The sequence below is a fragment of the Molossus molossus genome, unplaced genomic scaffold, assembly GCF_014108415.1.
Source record: "Molossus molossus isolate mMolMol1 unplaced genomic scaffold, mMolMol1.p scaffold_m16_p_2, whole genome shotgun sequence".
Classification (NCBI taxonomy): Eukaryota; Metazoa; Chordata; class Mammalia; order Chiroptera; family Molossidae; genus Molossus; species Molossus molossus.
Window position 1 is genome coordinate 8,536,045 of NW_023425355.1, and position 18,615 is coordinate 8,554,659.

Sequence of the window (18,615 nt, forward strand, 5' to 3'; positions counted from 1 at the left end):
TTTAATCAATTGTTCTGTTTATGGTCTCTAAAGAGCCTTGAAAAATAAAGGTGAGGTGGCTTCAAAAACATTTAAAAATGTTCTCCTCAAGAGGTAGTATAGCATGTAGAAAAGGAACTGTGTGAATAGATACGGTATAAAATGTCCCAATGGTCCCGCTGGTGTGGCTCAGTGGTTGAGCATCGACCCGTGCACCAAGAGGTCGCCGGTTCAATTCCCAGTCAGGACACATGCCCAGGTTGTGGGCCTAATCCCCAGTGGGGGACATGCAGGAGGCGGCCAATCAATGTTGTATCTCCTCAATGTTTCTCTCTCTCTCTCCCTGTCACTTCCTCTCTAAGAAAAAAAATTTTTTTTAAGCTTTAATGATTATGTTTTATAGATTTCCAAATTAATTTAGGTGATGTCAGAATAACCCTGAAAGATGTTCCTGAGAAATCACTTACTACTGTCCATTATATAATTATCTTAAATTTATTTTTATATGACACATACCTAAATTAAATTAAAACCTATCTCTTTGCTTTATAAGCTAGAATAGTCTGGAGGTGAAGCAAAAAAGAAAATATTATAAAGCAACATCAGCTCTAATCTTTGTAAGTATACGTAATCGTTATATAAATGAACAATAATCATACCTATATGGATATCCATGATATTTAGATCTGAAAATAGACAGCAACCAACTGAAGAATAATACAACGAGTCCAATACCAGCTACACACATTACTGCAGAGAAAGAAAAGCAGAGTAAAATGAGCATGTATAATGACAAATCAGAGCATAAATTTTAGTCTATACTTCCAAGAGTGAAAAACAAGGGCTATATAACTTACTGGTAAATCTCAACTTTCCAATACTTATCATCCCCATTCTTTTATCTTCAGGATTCTGCCTTCCCCTTCAATATAATAGAGTAACTTCATTTACATACTTATGCAACTTAATTATATGAATTAATGAATTCCTTTAAAGCCATGACAATCAAGAATTTAGTGTTGAAAACACTGTTTTACTGACAAGAAAATCACCCTAAACTCTTTGTAAAACCCTTAAATGTGGCCTTAACACATTATTGATAAATACTGACTTAAAGACATCTGGTAACATTGTGACAGTTTCACTTGAAAGTACTTTATCCACGCCCTGGCCCGTTTGGCTCAGCGGTCAGAGTGTTGGCCTGCGGTCTGGAAAGACCTGGGTTCAGTTCCCGCTAAGGGCACGTACCTCGGTTGCAGTTTGTCCCCGGCCCTGGTTGGGTCGTGTGGGAGGCAGCCGCTCGATGTGTCCCTTTCACATCGATGTTTCTCTCTCTCTCTCTCTTCCTCTCTCTCCTTCCTACTCTATCTGAACAAAAAATGGAAAAAATGTCCTCAGATGAGGATAAAAAAAAATAAAAAAAAATAAAGTACTTTATCCATGCACAACTATGAGGAACTCATTCAACATGGATACCTCATTTAAATGAGGGGGGAGGACCTGATTCCTACCTCTAAATTCATAGTTCTCTTCTTAATTAATCTCATATGTTCTGGTTTAGCATAGCAGTTAATGACCTTCACTCTAGATACTGACCCCACGATGCTCAAGTATGATTCCCATAACTGGAGACTCTGCGTCCCTGGACAAAGGCAGAGCTGTGGGAAGGCATGTGTGCTACAGCAATGGGAGCTCGAGAGAAATATACTTATTGGCCAATACTAAAAACAAATTTTAGTTTTCTTATATTGGAACAATTCTTTTTCCCTTTTTAATTTTCACACAATATGATTAGGGGCTAAAATGTAAAAGTTCTTTCTCAGTATTAATGTATGCTCATTGTAGAAAAGTCTTTTTAACTAATGCACACATACATGTGTATATATACAGCATCACTCTGTATATGTTTGTATTATACTTTTCACATATCTAAAAGTACTTAGGGCAGTTCCTGGTACATAGTAGGTGCTAAATAAATTTTTATTATCATTTTTGATTATTTAATTAGGTTAGAATCTTAGAAGTAGATCAAATTGTGATTATTTTAATGTCTCCAAAACGTTTTACAAGTTAAATTCATGCCAAGAGTGTAGTATCCAGATGGCTTTTTCCCAGTATTGAATATTGAAATATGAAAATTTTTAAAGTATGCATATTAACTGAATAAAAATTGATAGTGTATCTTTCTAATATGTAAAAATTCATTTTAATGTAGTAAAATAAGTATCTCCCAAATTTGAAATCCAATGTCATCATTTTTATAAGAAAAAGTAAATAGATTTTACTTAGCTGGGTTAATTTTGATGACATTTAAATTTTTTTATCCACAAAAGGAAAACTCACACTTAAAACTGATTTCATGTAAGTAAAATAAAATTACATTGTTAGCATTCCTTTGCAACAAATACCAATGTGTGAATATTCTAATATATAAAAAGTCCATGCAAACCAATAGGAAAAGGACTAATAGATAAATGGTAAAAGACAAAAAGACATTTTACAGAAGGAAAAGCACAAGCAGCTAATAAACATTTAGGAAAATATTTAACTTCACTAATAACCAAATAAGTACAAAATAATATAGCATCCCCTCTTATCTGATTAGATGATAAACACACACGTACACACGCTTTGTTAATGAGGTTATCTAATACTGAAAAAATTACAGTGAAAGAAGCAGTCATAAATACCACTAGTAGGAATCTAAACTATTATAACATTTGAGCAAAGAATTTGGCATCATCAGTTTAAAACATCAAAAGAATTGAAAATACTCATACACAGGACCACACACTCATTCTACTTCAAGAAATCTACCTTAAGATATTAATATGAAATGAGGATAAAGCTTAATGTCCCATGATAGTCATTAAATAAGACTTTATCATAGTGAAAGAAAAACTAAATGCTTAACAAAATCAGAATGGTTAAGTAAATTACAGGATAGAGTATAAATTTAAAGTTATGTAGAGGGAAATATGTATTAGTGAATTATTTAACTCCAGTTAAAAAGGGGGAGTACAAGATTCAAAATTTTATACAATTTAAAAGATGTTTTACAAATGGAAAGAACTGTTAAAATCATTAGATTTTTAATGGTGGAATAATGGATAACTCTATTTTCTATAATTAGCATATTTTAAAATAGTAAAGAAGTAAAATAATATACTTATAAACAAGAGGGAAAGCAATTAGAGGACATGGTTTATTCTGTACTAAAGGCAGCTTGGCATATGACTTACTCTTTCGCTTTCCAATATCCATGTCAGATGTAGCAGCTTCACATAAAAGTACCATTCCTAAGGTAACCCCACCATCTTAAAAAAATTATTTAAGGAGAAATTCACAGACACAAAAGACATATCACTTTAATATCCCTAATCTTTCATAAAGAAAATTAGAATAAACATGTAAGTGTATTTACAAAATATTGTAAGTAAGTAATTTTGTGTCTACACAGCATAAATATTTACTATGAAGACATAATAAAAACGTTAAGGTTGAAAAATTATTTGTAAAAATAAAAATTGATATTTTAAACAAATGTCCCACTATAACTTATAAACTTAGTTTTCCTGAAATTGTACTTTGATATAATATTCCTGGACAGTCTTCCAACTTTTGCTTCAACCTCATACACATTTAAAAATGTATCTATGTGCCCGGCCAGTGTGGCTCAGTGGTTGAGCATCGACTCACGCACCAAGAGGTCACTGGTTCAAATTCCGGTCAGGGCACATGCCCAGGTTGTGTGCCCGATCCCTAGTGGGGGGCATGCAGGAGGCGGCCGATTGATGTTCTCTGTCATCGATGTTTCTAGCTCTCTCTTCCTCTCTCTCTAAAATCAATGAAGAAAAAAAACTGTATGTGATAAAGAACTTGTATACAAAATATGTAAAGAAAAAACTTCTTATAACTCAATAAAATAATCTAATACAAAAATATTAAATAGACATTATGAATATTTCAACCACCTTCTAAAAAAGAACACACTTAAAATATGCACCATTTAAAAAAATATGCACCATTTAGAGACCAACTATTTTTTATTTAAATAACTTCCCAAAAATTCTCCATAATTTCAACAATTAGCCTTTAAAGTACAAATCACTACCTACTTTTGTCCTATTCTAATAGAAGAAGAAAATCTCACATGCCATAACCTCGCTTTTAGTCAACTTCATATAAAAGCTACTTAAATACAAACTAGACCTTTCGAGCAAATAGGTAACACATGGCATGGTTGAATGCTAAAATAAACAATCAAATTTAAAACAAATAGAATGTGTTCTACAGCAATTCACCCTACAGTTTGGTTAATACAAATAGCAGGTAAAAATGTCCAAATTAATTATGCACAGATGCATGCATACTGTATGCTCTGCATGTGGGTATAATTAAGCAGAAAGGGAAACAAAAGTGTTCAGGTAAGGCCTAAATTAATAACCGGCTCTCTAATTTGTCGATTCATCTCTTTAGTACCATCTTGCACTTTCTTCCATAGCCTCTTGTTAGGAATGATGCTTATGCATCATGTTTTCAGTTGCTTGGCCAAGTCTTCTTCTCCAGAGATTATTTTTTCTTGCAGTTCTTTATATCCAGGTACATACAAAGACTGATCATTTTTATAAGGCTTTGGTTACAGGGTACTCTGATTAATGTTTTTATTGATTTTTTTAGAGAGAGTTAGAAACATTGATGTAAGAGAAACAATCGGCTGCTTCCTGCATGTTCCCCCCACCCCGGGATCGAGCCTGAACCCGGGAATGTGCCCTGACCTGGAACAGAAACGGGACCTCTCAGTCCACGGGAAATCGTTCAATCCACTGAGCCACACCAGTCAGGCCATGCCTTTTATTTTATTTTTTTAAGACAAAAACCCTTTTTAGTGGAAATTTTCAGTCATACCAAAAATAGAGAAAATCTCATTCCTCCCCTTTAGTCAGCTTCAATAATTTTTAACATTTTCCAGCCCTATTTCATCTAGTCCTTGCCCTCAAATTTCTTTTTAATCTTTTGTTGAGAGTAGTACAGATGTGCCCCTTCTTTCCCCTCCCATTCACACTCCAGGCCTTCACCACCCTGTAGTCTGTGCCCATGGGTAATGCATATTGAAACAGTAATTCAAAAAATGAAAAGTTGCACCCTGGACAGTTTTGCTGAGCGGTTAGAGCTTCGGCCCGCGGACCAATGAGTCACGGGTTCGATTCCGGTCAAGGGCACGTACTTTGGTTGCGATTCGTCCCCAGCCCTGATTGGGGTCGTGCGGGAGGCAGCCACTCGATGTGTCCCTTTCATGTCGATGTTTCTCTCTCTCTGTTCCTCTCCCTCCCTCCCACTCTGTCTGAACAAAAAATGGAAAAATGTCCTTGGGTGAAGACAAAAAGAAAAAAAAATGTTGATCTGCCATTTGACTCAGTGATCCCACTCCTAGGAATATATCCTAAGACTCCTGAAACACCAATCAGAAAGAATATATGCACTCCTATGTTCATAACAGTGCTATTCACAATAGCTAATATCTGGAAACAGCCCAAGTGCCCATCAGTAGATGAGTAGATAAAAATGCTGTGGTACATATACACAATGGAATACTATTCAGCTGTTAATAAAAAGAAGGATCTATTACCCTCTGGGACACCATGGAGGGACTTGGAGAGTATTATGCTAGGCGAAAGACAAGTACCACATGATCTCAGTTATATGTGGAATCTAATGAACAAAATAAAATGATGAATAAAACAGAAACAGAGGCATGGAAACATGGAACAGACTGATGAACCTCAGAGGGAAGGAGGGTGGGAAGAGGTTAACCAAAGAACTTACATGCATATATGCTTTTTTTTAAAAAATGAGCTTCCCATTTTGCAATATACCTCCAAGGTTTCTGTGTGCTGTTCTCAGCTATCAAGAGCTATGATGTACTTCAACTCACCATTCCATGGCTAAATAGATTAAGTTGCCTGACTCCAAGCTGAATTTTAAGCAGTAAATTTATTTTCCATATTACATAATATTGTTTTAAGAAAATATCATTTTTGCAAATGTCCTTCAATTAAAAGCAAAAACTTAATTATTTTCAGAATGTTTTCCTTAAAATATCTCTATGAAATCACTGACATAATAAAATACAATAAAATAAAATACAATAAAATAAAATACAATAAAATAAAATAAAATGGGGAAAGATATACAGGGGTGGGCAAATAGTATGTTTACAGTTGGGAATATGTGAAACACAGTTTATTCCTGTATTATTATTTATTTACTTATTTATTATTGTATTATTTATTACAAATTGTAAGCTTACTTTTGTCCACCCCATGCACAAACATTTACTAAAGGGGCTATTTCCAGGGGTTCTGATTTTTTCTTTATACAGTACTGAAAACTACTGTTTTCTTACTCAACAAAGAACATAGACTGATTCAAATTAAACATGCCATACCTGCCTGGAGGATTAAAGCCACTCAGTTTACAAGTGCAATTTCTTTTTTTTTTTTTTATCCTCACCCGAGGACATTTTTCCATTTTTTGTACAGATAGAGCGGGAGGAAGAGAGAGAGAGAAACATCGACGTGAAAGGGACACATCGAGTGGCTGCCACCCGCACGACCAACCAGGGCCGGGGACAAACTGCAACCGAAGTACATGTCCTTAGCGGGAACCGAACCTGGGTCTCTCCAGACCGCAGACTGACGCTCTAACCGCTGAGCCAAACCGGCCAGGGCACAAGTGCAATTTCCAAGTAGCCTCAATTTACTACCAACTACAGAGCTTCAAATAAGGAGTTTCTGAAGACAAAATCCCACATTTACCTAAACTTTGTAGTTTCCAGGAAACAGAACCCTGTCCACTTCACAGTCCTGACCTGAGGCTGACTTCTTTACACTTAGCCTGGTTTTGCTTTGAGCCTATCAAAACATTGCTTTACTTACATTTCACCTAAGCCTCAGTCCTTCCCCAAGTCCCAGAACTCTATCTTTCCTTAGGTAAGATGTTCCTTGGTTCCCCTGATATGCAATCTGCCTTGTATCAAGACCTACTAAACTTGGCTTTATCAGAATGCAGGTCTGTCCCTGGTGGTCTTCAGATGACATAATAATGATTCCAAAGATATTACGACTTGCATTAATAACAGAGTAGCCTCAACCAAACTCTGTAGAAATAATACTATAATGTGAGGAAAAAAAGACAAATTAAAACACAGTACTTATTTTAAAGAGGATACTAAACAGAAGAACAATATGTGTTTCAGCTACAAACTGGGCTTGGCTGCTTCCATGGATATAATTCTGAGAGGAAAAAAAAAGACAAAATTAAATCTTCAAATATACATTAAATTTTGGTATCCTAATCCTAAAATGGGCTATTTTCAAACTCTATGAAATTATTAATTCACCTTATATACATAAGCATTGGGTCTGTGGCATTCATCAGTAAATAAATTTGGCTAAAATAAAAGCTATTTCTGTGTTATTTAAAATTTTTGTCTGTTTTTGTACTTATACTATGTTTTCAACAACAGACTATATGACAAAACTAGTATTTCAGTGTATAAGACTGTAAGGTATATAATGTATGTTCCATGATGACAGGGATCATGTTTTTCTTGCTTACCACTATATCTAATAATACATAGTACAGTGCCTAGAAACAGTTCATGCTCAAGTAGTTGATCAAATATTATATTTAGCTGAAGGCTGACTTTTTTTCTTAGTTAGGTTTTCAAAAGGACTCACCAAACAGAATAAGGAACTTCCCACTTTTAAGACTATTGCATCTTCTTTTTAGCAACTGAAGCTCGTAAACAGGAAGACTGAAAATCCAAAACTAAATCTAGTTCCCTCATATGCTGGCTCTGGTCTCACAGGCTAATAATTACTAAGGTTAACTTTGGTATACAATGGAAAGAAATCCCGGGCTTCCCTTACCACATGTCCTGTGTGGGGGTTCTTGTGAGCATACGGTGGTCCTCTTATATGATTCCACATTTGACCAGACGTCATAGCAAGCACAAAACACTAGGAAACAAAAAGTAATGAAATACCCATATAACATGGTGTAGTTGTTCTCACCTTGATTAAATTGATAGGTATATGAAAAGTGCATCTGCTCAAGTAATACATGAAGAAAAATGTTTTCAGATAATTTATTAATTAAGGCTTATATTTCACCACAAGGATCACAAGAATAAATAATATTTACTTTGAAAAAAAATATCATTTTAAAATTATAAATAAGCTGATACAAGTTTTAAAACTGAATAATGAAAAACCTTTTAGAAGAATATTTTTTTAAAAATGGTAGATTTTCTAGAGGTGATAGAATCTATCTTTTAAGTTGAACAAAAACTAGGTACAATCAGTTCCTCCAAGCTCTGTCCATCCTAATGAGATAATGGAGGAAACAAATGATTTTAAGGCATAAAATAAAAATAAACGTCAGAGGGAAGGGGGTGGGAGGGGAGGGAAGAGATAAACTAAAGAACTGATATGCATATATGCATAACCAATGGACACAGACAACAGTGCAGTGATGGCAGGGGTGGGTGGGAACGGGGAAGAGTGTATCAAAGAGGGAAAAAGGAAGGGCATCTGTAATACTTTCAACAATAAAGATAAATTTTTATATATATATATATATATATATATATATATATATATATATATATATAAAATCCTTCCCACAGGTAAGAAATAAACAATATGCTACCCAACAATACAATATTAGTTTTATTCATACAATTTTCTTCTAAAATTCACTCACCAAAGCTGCAAAAGCCCATCCAGTTTTATTAAAGAGAAATTCCATATTGCTTCTTCGAAGATACACAAGTCCACCAATAACAGCTAAAAGCAATCCCAACATAAGGGGACCAGCATAATTTGGGGGTCTTATTACTCTAATCTAATGGAAAGGAAAGAAAAACATTTAAAAGTCTGAAACTGAATCACTAATTATATAGGTCACAATAATTTCAAATAAAAGCAATCAAAATCAGTGTGATTACTTTCAGGGAAAATCACATTTTAAAATTTTCATCCCAGTCAAGAGCCTACCATGTATCTTAAAATGGGATGGAATGGGTACAACATTCTCTTTAACCACAATATAATTAGATTATACTTCTTTTAGATTAAGAAGTATTTGCCAAGTACAACTAGATAGTCCATGGACTTAATAAGGTCAAAAGAGTCGTTTCCATGCTGAATTCCACAACAGAGGATGTTTTGTAATTTCACTCTTTCATCATGATGATTCTGTTAAATGCTACTTATGAAGGTACTGCCCAACTACTTATTACCACCTCAGTGATAGGGGGACAAGACCAATCAGGACCTCCCCAGTAAGATTCTAAGTGGATAATGGCAAAGTAACTTTCTACAAAGTAGGCAAACTTACAGTGACATCAGTTCTGTCAGCAATCCACCGGGCAATTTGCTCAGCTGAAAAGCCACGCACCTGCAACTCATAAGTATCACCCCTTTTGGGTTTCCCTTTTGCAGGAAAGTTGATGAAAGTTGGAGCTGAATTCATGTTTAGCTAAATAAAAAGTAGTCCATGAAAATGTAAGTTATCAAAAAACAAATCTTAACAGCAAATATTATCTAGAAAAGTAGGCATTTTATAGCCCAGGTTTAAGTAGGTAAAGTGATTTGCCTAAGGAAAGTGGTAAATGGTGGAGCCAGGATTCAAATCCAAGGCGGCCTGTGATCTTAATTAGCACACTTCACTGTCCAAATAGAAATGCCTAGCTAAGAAACCTACATTTACTCCTTTAGAATGGAAAAGCTCCCATACCACGAACATTTTAATCTGTTCAGAGATTAAGTAAAAAAAATAATATATTTAAGAGAACTAAAACTGTCTTATGTAGCTGAAGCAGGTTCCAAATAGAGTACATTCTCAATCTGAAGGAAACAAGATCAGGATAAGATAGTGCTCTAACATTGCAATGAAAGCCATACAAAATGGTAGCCATAAGCAGAAATAGTCAATTCTAAAAGGTTCATAAATGTTTATTGATAAGCACATTTCTCTATACTCTATGATGAAAACATAGAGTATAGAGTAATGTATTGTTTAAGAAGACAACTGGAATTGCTAAGTGAAAAAACACATACCACTATTCTATAGACCTTACACCTTTTAAAAAAAATTAACTCAAAATGAACCACAGACCTAAATCTAAAAGGAAAAATATAAAACTCCTAGAAAATAACAAAACCTGTACAGAGATGTTGATAGCAGTTTATTCATAACTGCCAAAACTTGGAAGCAACCAAGATGTCCTTCAGTGCGTGAGTGAATAAACAAACTCTGGTACATCTGGACAATGGGATATTATTTAGCAATAAAAAGAAATGAGCTATCAAGCCATAAAAAGACATGGAAGAACTTTAAATACATATTACTAAGTGAAAGAAGGAAATCTGTAAAGTCTACATACTGTATGATTCTAACTATATAGCATTCTGGAAAAGGTGAAAGTATGAAGACAGTAAAAATATCAAAAGTTATCAAAAGTTAGGGGGGAGGGATGAATTGGCAGGATTTTTTAGGGCATTAAAAATACTCTTTATACATTTGTCCAAACCAGTAGACTATACAAGACCAAGAGTGAACCGTAACATAAACTGTGTACTTTTGGATGATATGATTATGATGTGTCAATGTAGGTTCATCAACTGTAAAAAATGTACTACTCTGGTGGTGGATGTTGATAGTGAGGGAAGCTATCCATGTGTAAGGGTAGGGAGTATATGGAAAATCTCTTTATCTACCCCTCAATTGTGCTGTGAACCTTAAGTTGCTCTTTAAAGCAATAGGTTTAATAAAAAAAATTAAATAAAAAAAAACAAAACACAGGTGAGCCCTGGCCGATTTTGCTCAGTGGTTAGAGCGTCGGCCTGCGGACCAGAGAGACCCGGGTTCAGTTCCCACCTCAGTTGCAGTTTGTCCCCAACCCCGGTTGGGGTCGTGTGGGTGGCAACCAGTCGATGTGTCTCTCTTTCATTGATCTCTCCCCCCCCTCCCCCCGCTCAATCTGAAAATAAATGCAAAAATGTCCTCGGGTGAGGATTAAAAAAAAAAAATACAGGTGAGAAAGGTCATAATAGATAGAGCCCATACGTATGGGATCCAGGGAACAGGAAAAGAATTAAGCTTTGAACAAGGAACCTTGCCCTGGCCGGTTTGGCTCAGAGGTTAGAGCATTGGCCCACGGACCAGAGAGGCCTGGATACGGTTCCCGCTAAGGGCACGTACCTTGTTGCAGTTTGTCTCCGGTGCTGGTTGGGGTCCTGCGGGTGGCAACCAGTCAATATGTCACTCTCACATCGATGTTTCTCTCCCTCTCTCCCTCCCACTCTATCTGAAGACAAATTCAAAAATGTCCTCGAGTGAGGTTAAAAAAAAAAAAGGAGGAAACTTTCCACTAAGACAAGAAGCAAGGGAGTCAAGACAAGTACCTAACTCTATAAAGAACTTCAATATTACAATGATGGCATAATAATGAATTAATGCTGTAATTTTAAAAGTTACTTGATAAACTTTCCACTAAAAATGGTTAAAATGGTAACTTTTATAATGTATATTTACCACAATTTTACTTATATATGTTATTTGATTACTACTCAATTTTCATATTCTAACAGGTTAAGCACTGACCATTACATTTCATGATTAGCTCAAGTTTAGCTTTTATTTCATGAACTACTCTAGATCTTACATAAGACAAGTTCTATTTAAGTTCTTATGGCTATTGAAAAATACATATTCCACTTTATCCATAGTCTGCCTATTCCTACTTAATAGAATAAACCAAAGATCTTACCATCTGAAATACATCAGAGCCTTCATCAAAATCCACCATAGCAAAAAATATCCTGTTGGTAAATGCACTGGAGTATCGCCAGGAGTTTGCCAGGATCTGGAATTCTTCATCAGCTTGCCTGGATATAATCAGATTTGTGAAGATAAAATATGAAACATTTTAAAAAGAAATCTAGTTTATCAGCAGCAAAACAGATCCAAAGATGCAACAGAAGTTTTTCCAATGGGGTCGGGGGTAGGTTAGGCTCTACTGACAGGGTTAGGACAAACATTGGCAAACTCTGCCATTATTTTGGCATAAGAGAAGTCTTATCAAAGTGTTGGAGATTTCAATAGAAAGTAGTAATTACCTGTCTACACTATTTCTTCTCTTAAAGTAGTCACTAGAAAATCCAGCTAATTGTCTCTACAACAATTTTTATTTTTATTTTTATATTAATTTATTTTTGTTACAGATGTTACTCTTTTCGCACATTGACACCCCCCTCCTGATTCCACCCTCCCTCCCCCGCATTGGTGTCTATGTCAATTGGCCATGCATATATGCATATAAGTTCTTTGGTTTATCTCTTCCCTCCCCCCCACCCTACTTCTGTACCCTACTTCTAAGTCTCTGGGGTCTATTTTGTTCATCAGCTTATTTTGTTCATCAGTTTATTTTGTTCATTATATTCTACGACAATTTTTAATACCCTAAATTACTTCTAAGAGTTCAAAGACAAGGTTAAAGTATTTTTCCAGATAAAGTAGATGATAATATTAATCCATTAATCCATTTTAAAAATCGAAAGTACATAATGCTACTTAGTAAATAAAAATATAGTCAGATGTATTATTAGCGTGAAAAATAAGAATAATTTAGGGAATGGAGATTACTGAAACCTCAAGTCATGTTTGACTTTTCCCTTATTGCCCACATGCTTTCAGTTTCTAATATCTGACAATTCTTCCTTTGTGATCATCTCCACCCCTTCCCATTTATTTTCATTGCTATTATCTAAAGTCAGAGCCTTAATATCTAGTTTCTTTTCTTCCAAGAAACTCCTCAGAAACTGTTGCTTTTCTATTACCTTCAGAACATAGTCTCCGAGCTCTTTCGCTGGTTGGTTATTCAGAGTCCTTTATCATCTAGTTCCAAATAATGCACCTGCAAACCCAGGTACGTGCCCATGACCAGGAATCGAACCCATGACCTTTTGGTATGCGAGCCGACAGTCTAACCACACTGGCCAAGGCACATCTAGCTTTTAAGTTGCCTTTCTACTAATCAATCTCAAACAGGATATCTTTTTTAAAAATTATTCCTCACCCAAGGATATTTTTCAATTTACCATCAGATAGAGTGGGAGAGAGGGAGAGAGAGAAAGAGAAACATTGATGGGAGAGAGACACATCGACCAGTTGCCTCCCACACGACCTGACCAGGGCCGAGGATGAACCGAAACTGAGGTACGTGCCCTTCACCGGAATCGAAACTGTGACTCATTGGTCCGTGGGCAGATGCTCTAACCACTGAGCAAAACTAGTCAGGGCTCAAACAGAACATCTTAATTGCTGCTTTTATTTATTCCTATCTGTGTACCCTTTCACACATCACTGCTTCTACCTGTATGTAAAGCTGAACCATTTGTCTAGCCCTAGTACAAGTCCTATCTTCTCAATTAGGCCAGCCCTAACCACTCCTGTTATGTGTCTTTCTTGAAATTTCACAGTTATTTATTACGTACACAATTCACAGAGTACTTAATCATAAATTGTCTTATATTGCCAGTAAAATTTTCATGTGTGAACTCATTTCCTAGCCAGATGATGAGGGCAGGGCATTTTTCTTATACTTCTCATCCTGATAGCATCAAAGATATAGTATTATAAATATTGCTGTTGCTTAATTTTATTTTTTGATTGAGTTTAGGAAAATGTGAACTAATTTTAAATTTGGTCTTGTAGAGACCTGGCCGGTTAGAGCATCAGCCTGCGGACCAAAGAGTTGCGGGTTTGATTCTGGTCAAGGGCATGTACTTCAGTAGCAGTTCAGCCCCCGGCCCTCCCTGGGGTTGTGTAGGAGGTGGCCAATGTGTCTCTCTCCCATTCAGGTTTCTTTGTCTCTCCTTCTCTTTCCACCCCCTCCCTCCCTTTTCCCACTCTAGCTGAGGAAAAATGAAAGGATATTCTCGGGTGAGGATTAAAAAAAAAAGGTCTTATAGAAAGTAAAACAAATAAAAACTTAGGTTAATAAGAATTCCACTAATTTGCATTTAATACAAAATTATGAAGGAGTCTGTGTCTGTTCCTGACATTTTTGTACATTGCTGACTGCCAGTGAGTGAAATGACTGAATTAGGAGTAACTCAAGATTTAAAATTTATTCATAGTTAATACCTACTATTCTTTTTCCTTCTTCTATTTACTTTTAATTTACATTTAGTATATACCCCATAAAATAAGCGCTCTGGAACCAAATACCTTGACTATCTCCTACCTCCAAGGAGAAAATCCTTTAAGAAGAGTTAGCAAGGCTTGGAGTAGCATAACACAGTATTGTGAAAGGAGGCTGTCTATTCTTTCACATGAGCCCAGGCTGTCAAATTTGGAAAGCCTCCAAGGTTTTTACTAAATTAGTTCTTCACAGGGCAGTTTTGTCATTTCATTTAAAGTAAATTCCCAGATCACACATACTGATCTAAAAATATAAGTAAACAACAACAAAAAAAACACCAAAAGGCAAAAGCTATTTCATTTTTTGTATGCACTATTTTTAATTATCCATAACACTTTTGTTTAAAGAAATACCAACCTTTATTCCTAAGATCATTCACAAACAGTAAAATAAAATCAATAAAGCACTATTTGGTGAAAGTGTAAGTGAAATTAGCCTCCATTTTCAAGGTTTACAATCACTGCAAAATAATATAGAAAAAAAGAGAAAGATCTCTAAATCATGCATTTTTATTTTCTTAAAAAGTTCTCTTGTAATTCCAAACTTAGATGTAGCCACCATTATTGTATTAATAAATATCTCCAGCTTTGGGCCTGGCTGGTGTGGCTCAGTGGGTTAAGTGTCGTCCCATGGATTGAGAGGTCCTGGTTCAATACTCAGTTGGGGTACATGCCTGGGTTTTGGGCTCGATCCCTAGTAGGGGGCATGCAGGAGGCAGCCAATCGATGTTTCTCTCTCACATTGATGTTTCTATCTCTCTCTCCCTTTTCTCTCTAAAAAAAAAAAATCAATAAAAACATATTTTTAAAAAATATATCTCTAGCTTTGGGCAGACGAGTTAAAATTTCAGAACTTGTTTTTCACAAAACTGTGAGAATATTTGCTTTACTACCTTATAAGGTTGTTATGATAACTGAAGAGTATGAAAATGAAAGCACTTACAAATAATAAAAGACTACATCAATGCTATTGGCATACATTTATATAAGTTGATACCAATTTAGAAGATAATCATTAGATTTATTCCTATGATTGCTACAATACTTTATCCTTGCTCCCCCCCCCACTAATATGTACAACCAAGAAATGACTATAAAAAAGCAGTAATATTATGTGTTACTATAGATACCCTAAGTAAGGGATACACATTAATTATGCACCCACTAAACTAATTTAGTTCTTATGGGATTGAAAAACTGTTAAAATCTTGTGAGTTATTTAATTTTAAAGTGTAGTTGAAGGTTCATACTTGCACACGACACATTGTCTATGAAGTTGGAGAGCAGTGAACATGACAATAACGGAGTAGTTTCTTGGTGGGGCTTTAACAAGGCGACGGAACTTGTCTCCATTCATTCTTATTACAGGTCTTTTATTGGTCCATTCCATCAGTTGACTAACCTTTTCAGATAACACCATCTAAAAAAGACAATGGGAGCATACCGTTAATATTCTGAACTTTTCATTTAAAATTCCTTTTATCTAGGCAACTTAACACGGAGACTAACAAGTAGAGGTAGATATGAAATGTGAGAGCTCTAAAAATAAAATTTAGGCCCTGGCCGGTTTGGCTCAGCGGTTAGAGCATCGGCCTGCGGTCCGGAGAGACCCGGGTTCAGTTCCCGCTAAGGGCGCGTACCTCGGTTGCAGTTTGTGGTTGCAGTTTGTCCCCGGCCCTCGTTGGGTCCTGTGGGTGGCAACCACTCGATGTGTCCCTTTCACGTCGATGTTTTTCTCTCTCTCTCTCTCCCTCCCACTCTATCTGAACAAAATATCAAAAAATGTCCTCGGGTGAGGACTAAGAAATAAAATAAAATAAAAATAAAATGTAGGAGCTGGGCCTGCGGATGATAATTATTCACAAAATTACATGATTTCATGATGAGATTAAATCAAATACTATAAATTTTATGTGAGTTGTTTATTATATTTACTAATACGTAAAATAATATAAAGTCATAAACCCTTTTGTTTGCCAAAGATTCCAAAGAACGTGGAGTTAAACTAACTGGCTAGTTTTATATAAGATTCTGCTTCTCAAAACATACACACACACCTACAAACTAGAACAGTTGAAACAATCTTGAAAAGAATGAACAAAGCGGGAGGAATCACTCTCCGCAATTATAAGGTTTGCAACATAGCTATAATAAGCAAGCCAGGGTGGTAGTGATGAAAGGATAGACACATAGATCAATGGAACAGAACCAAGAACCTAGAAATAGACCTACACAAGTACAGTCAACTAAGTTTTCAAAAAGTTGCAAAAGCAACTCAGCAGAGGAAGGAGAGCCTTTTCTACAAATGGTGCTGGAGCAACTGGACATCCATACTCAAAATATGAACTTTGAAATAAACTTCATACCTTATATAAAAATTAGTTCAAAATGGATCTCATACTTAAATGTAAAATTAAAAGTATAAAAATTTAGGAAAAAATATAAAAGAAAATGCTCAGGATCAAGGGCTAGGCAAAGTTCTTAGACCTGACACCCAAAACACAATTTATGAAAAGAAAAAGAAACTGATAAAATGGACACCATCGAAATAAAAATTTTTCCTCTGTGAAAGGAGGAGAGGATGAAAAGACAAGCTACAGAGTGAAAGAAGATATTTTCTAAACACATGTCACAAAGGATTAGTAGCTAGACTATACTTTTTAAAACTACCAAAATTCAAAAGTGAAAACCACACAATTCAATTAGAAAATTGGCAAAAAACGTAAGACATTTCCTTGAAGATGATCTATAGACATCAAATAAACATGTGACAAGATGTCCACCATCATTAGCCATTACAGAAATACAAATTAAGAGCACAATGAGATAGCACTACACACCTGTAACTAAAATAAAATATAGTGACAATACTAAAGGCTGGCGAGGATATAGAGAAACTAGATCTTCTACATTGCTGGTGGGAATATACTATGGTACAGCCACTCTTGAAAACAGTTTGGTAGTTTCTTAAAAAATTAAGTAACTAACCATGCATTAACCATACAATTCAGCATTCCTGAATATTTATCTCAGATAAATGAAAATTTACACCTACACACAAAAAAGAAAGAGCTACATTTTGTTCGTTTCTTTTTCACAGCCAGTCATCATGAGACAAAGGAAGAGAACTATGGTTAGTCAACAAGAATTTCAGCTGAAATTCATGCAATCATATTTATCATTTCCCTCATCTCTACCCTTATATTCAAACTTTGCAAGAATAGTAAGACAAGGCGAGAGAAAATAAAAAGTACAGAAGACAAGAATCTCAAAGCAGACTTAATACTAAATTATAGTTTTGTTCTTCTTGAAAATATGTTTATAAAGGGCTGGTACATCATGAAGTGATTCATTATGCAGAAGCATTTGACCAGTTACATTTCCCATTACTTATACTGAAATTTGGCCAGGGCACTGGTATTCAAACTTTAAAAATAGACTCCTCCCATGTAACTCAATCATCAGAGAACAGATGTTAGGCTGTGCCTTTTCACTTTGGAAGTGGATCAGAAACTTACTAGAAAAATAGCACTCTTTGAAAGACAGCTGTCAGTAATGCAAATCTGTTGCCTCAGATTTGGGCTAAGAAAAATAATCCCTAGAAACAGTAATAGCTTCTGTGGCTTTAGTTAACCTCAACAAAATTAGTCACCTTGAGAATGCATGTCTAGTGGGTTGTGAGTGACCCTAAATGGTTTTCCTAAGTGGTCAAGAACTAAGGACACAAGTATATTAATCCCACCCCTCCAGATCTGCTAGATGTTTCACATTTTTAAAATGTATTCTAGCACTTATCATTCTAAGACATTTTTGACATCTGTTTTCTTCCCTAAACTATTAGCTACTAGAGAGCTGACACAATACTTTACCATATAGTGGGCACTCAATAAGTGTGTACTGAATTTCTATTTAACAGAATCCAGCTGGGAATGGATTAACTTGCATATTATGTAACATATAGGGAAGAAAAGATAATTGCACATACAAACACACAGAAATGGAAAAAAAATTAAATATATGTTCTATTGATTTTTTTAGAGACAGAGGAAGAGAGAGGGAGAGATAGAAACATCCATGTGAAAGATACATCAATAGGCTACCTCCTGCATGCTTCCTACTGGGGATTGAGCCCACAACCAGGGCTTGTGCCCTGACTGGGAATCGAACTAGGACCCCTCAGTCCATGGGACAATGCTCAATCCACTGAGCCACACTGGCTGGGCCTAATTCATCTTTTTTTTATAACCTCACCCGAGGATATTTTCCCATTTATCTTCAGATAGAGTGTGAGGCGGGCAGAGAGAGAGAGAAAAAAAACATCGATGTGTAAGAGACAGATCGATTGGTTGGCTGATGCTCTAA

At 35.6% G+C, this 18,615-nt stretch overlaps 1 protein-coding gene across 2 annotated transcripts in view; it reads right to left on the minus strand.

Annotated features, from left to right (window-relative positions):
• MAGT1 (magnesium transporter 1) overlaps positions 1 to 18,615 on the minus strand; it is a 32,402-nt gene that overhangs the window by 4,086 nt on the left and 9,701 nt on the right. The window contains exons 2-9 of one of the 2 annotated variants that reach the window (XM_036271046.1): positions 15,504 to 15,673; positions 11,819 to 11,936; positions 9,385 to 9,525; positions 8,749 to 8,889; positions 7,914 to 8,003; positions 7,211 to 7,274; positions 3,222 to 3,296; positions 639 to 729 (exon numbers count right to left, since the gene is read on the minus strand). In XM_036271046.1, coding sequence (XP_036126939.1) covers positions 639 to 729; positions 3,222 to 3,296; positions 7,211 to 7,274; positions 7,914 to 8,003; positions 8,749 to 8,889; positions 9,385 to 9,525; positions 11,819 to 11,936; positions 15,504 to 15,673 — 890 coding nt within the window. Of the gene's footprint in view, positions 1 to 638; positions 730 to 3,221; positions 3,297 to 5,996; positions 6,029 to 7,192; positions 7,275 to 7,913; positions 8,004 to 8,748; positions 8,890 to 9,384; positions 9,526 to 11,818; positions 11,937 to 15,503; positions 15,674 to 18,615 lie in introns of those variants that run through there. The other variant, XM_036271047.1, reaches the window with a different exon arrangement.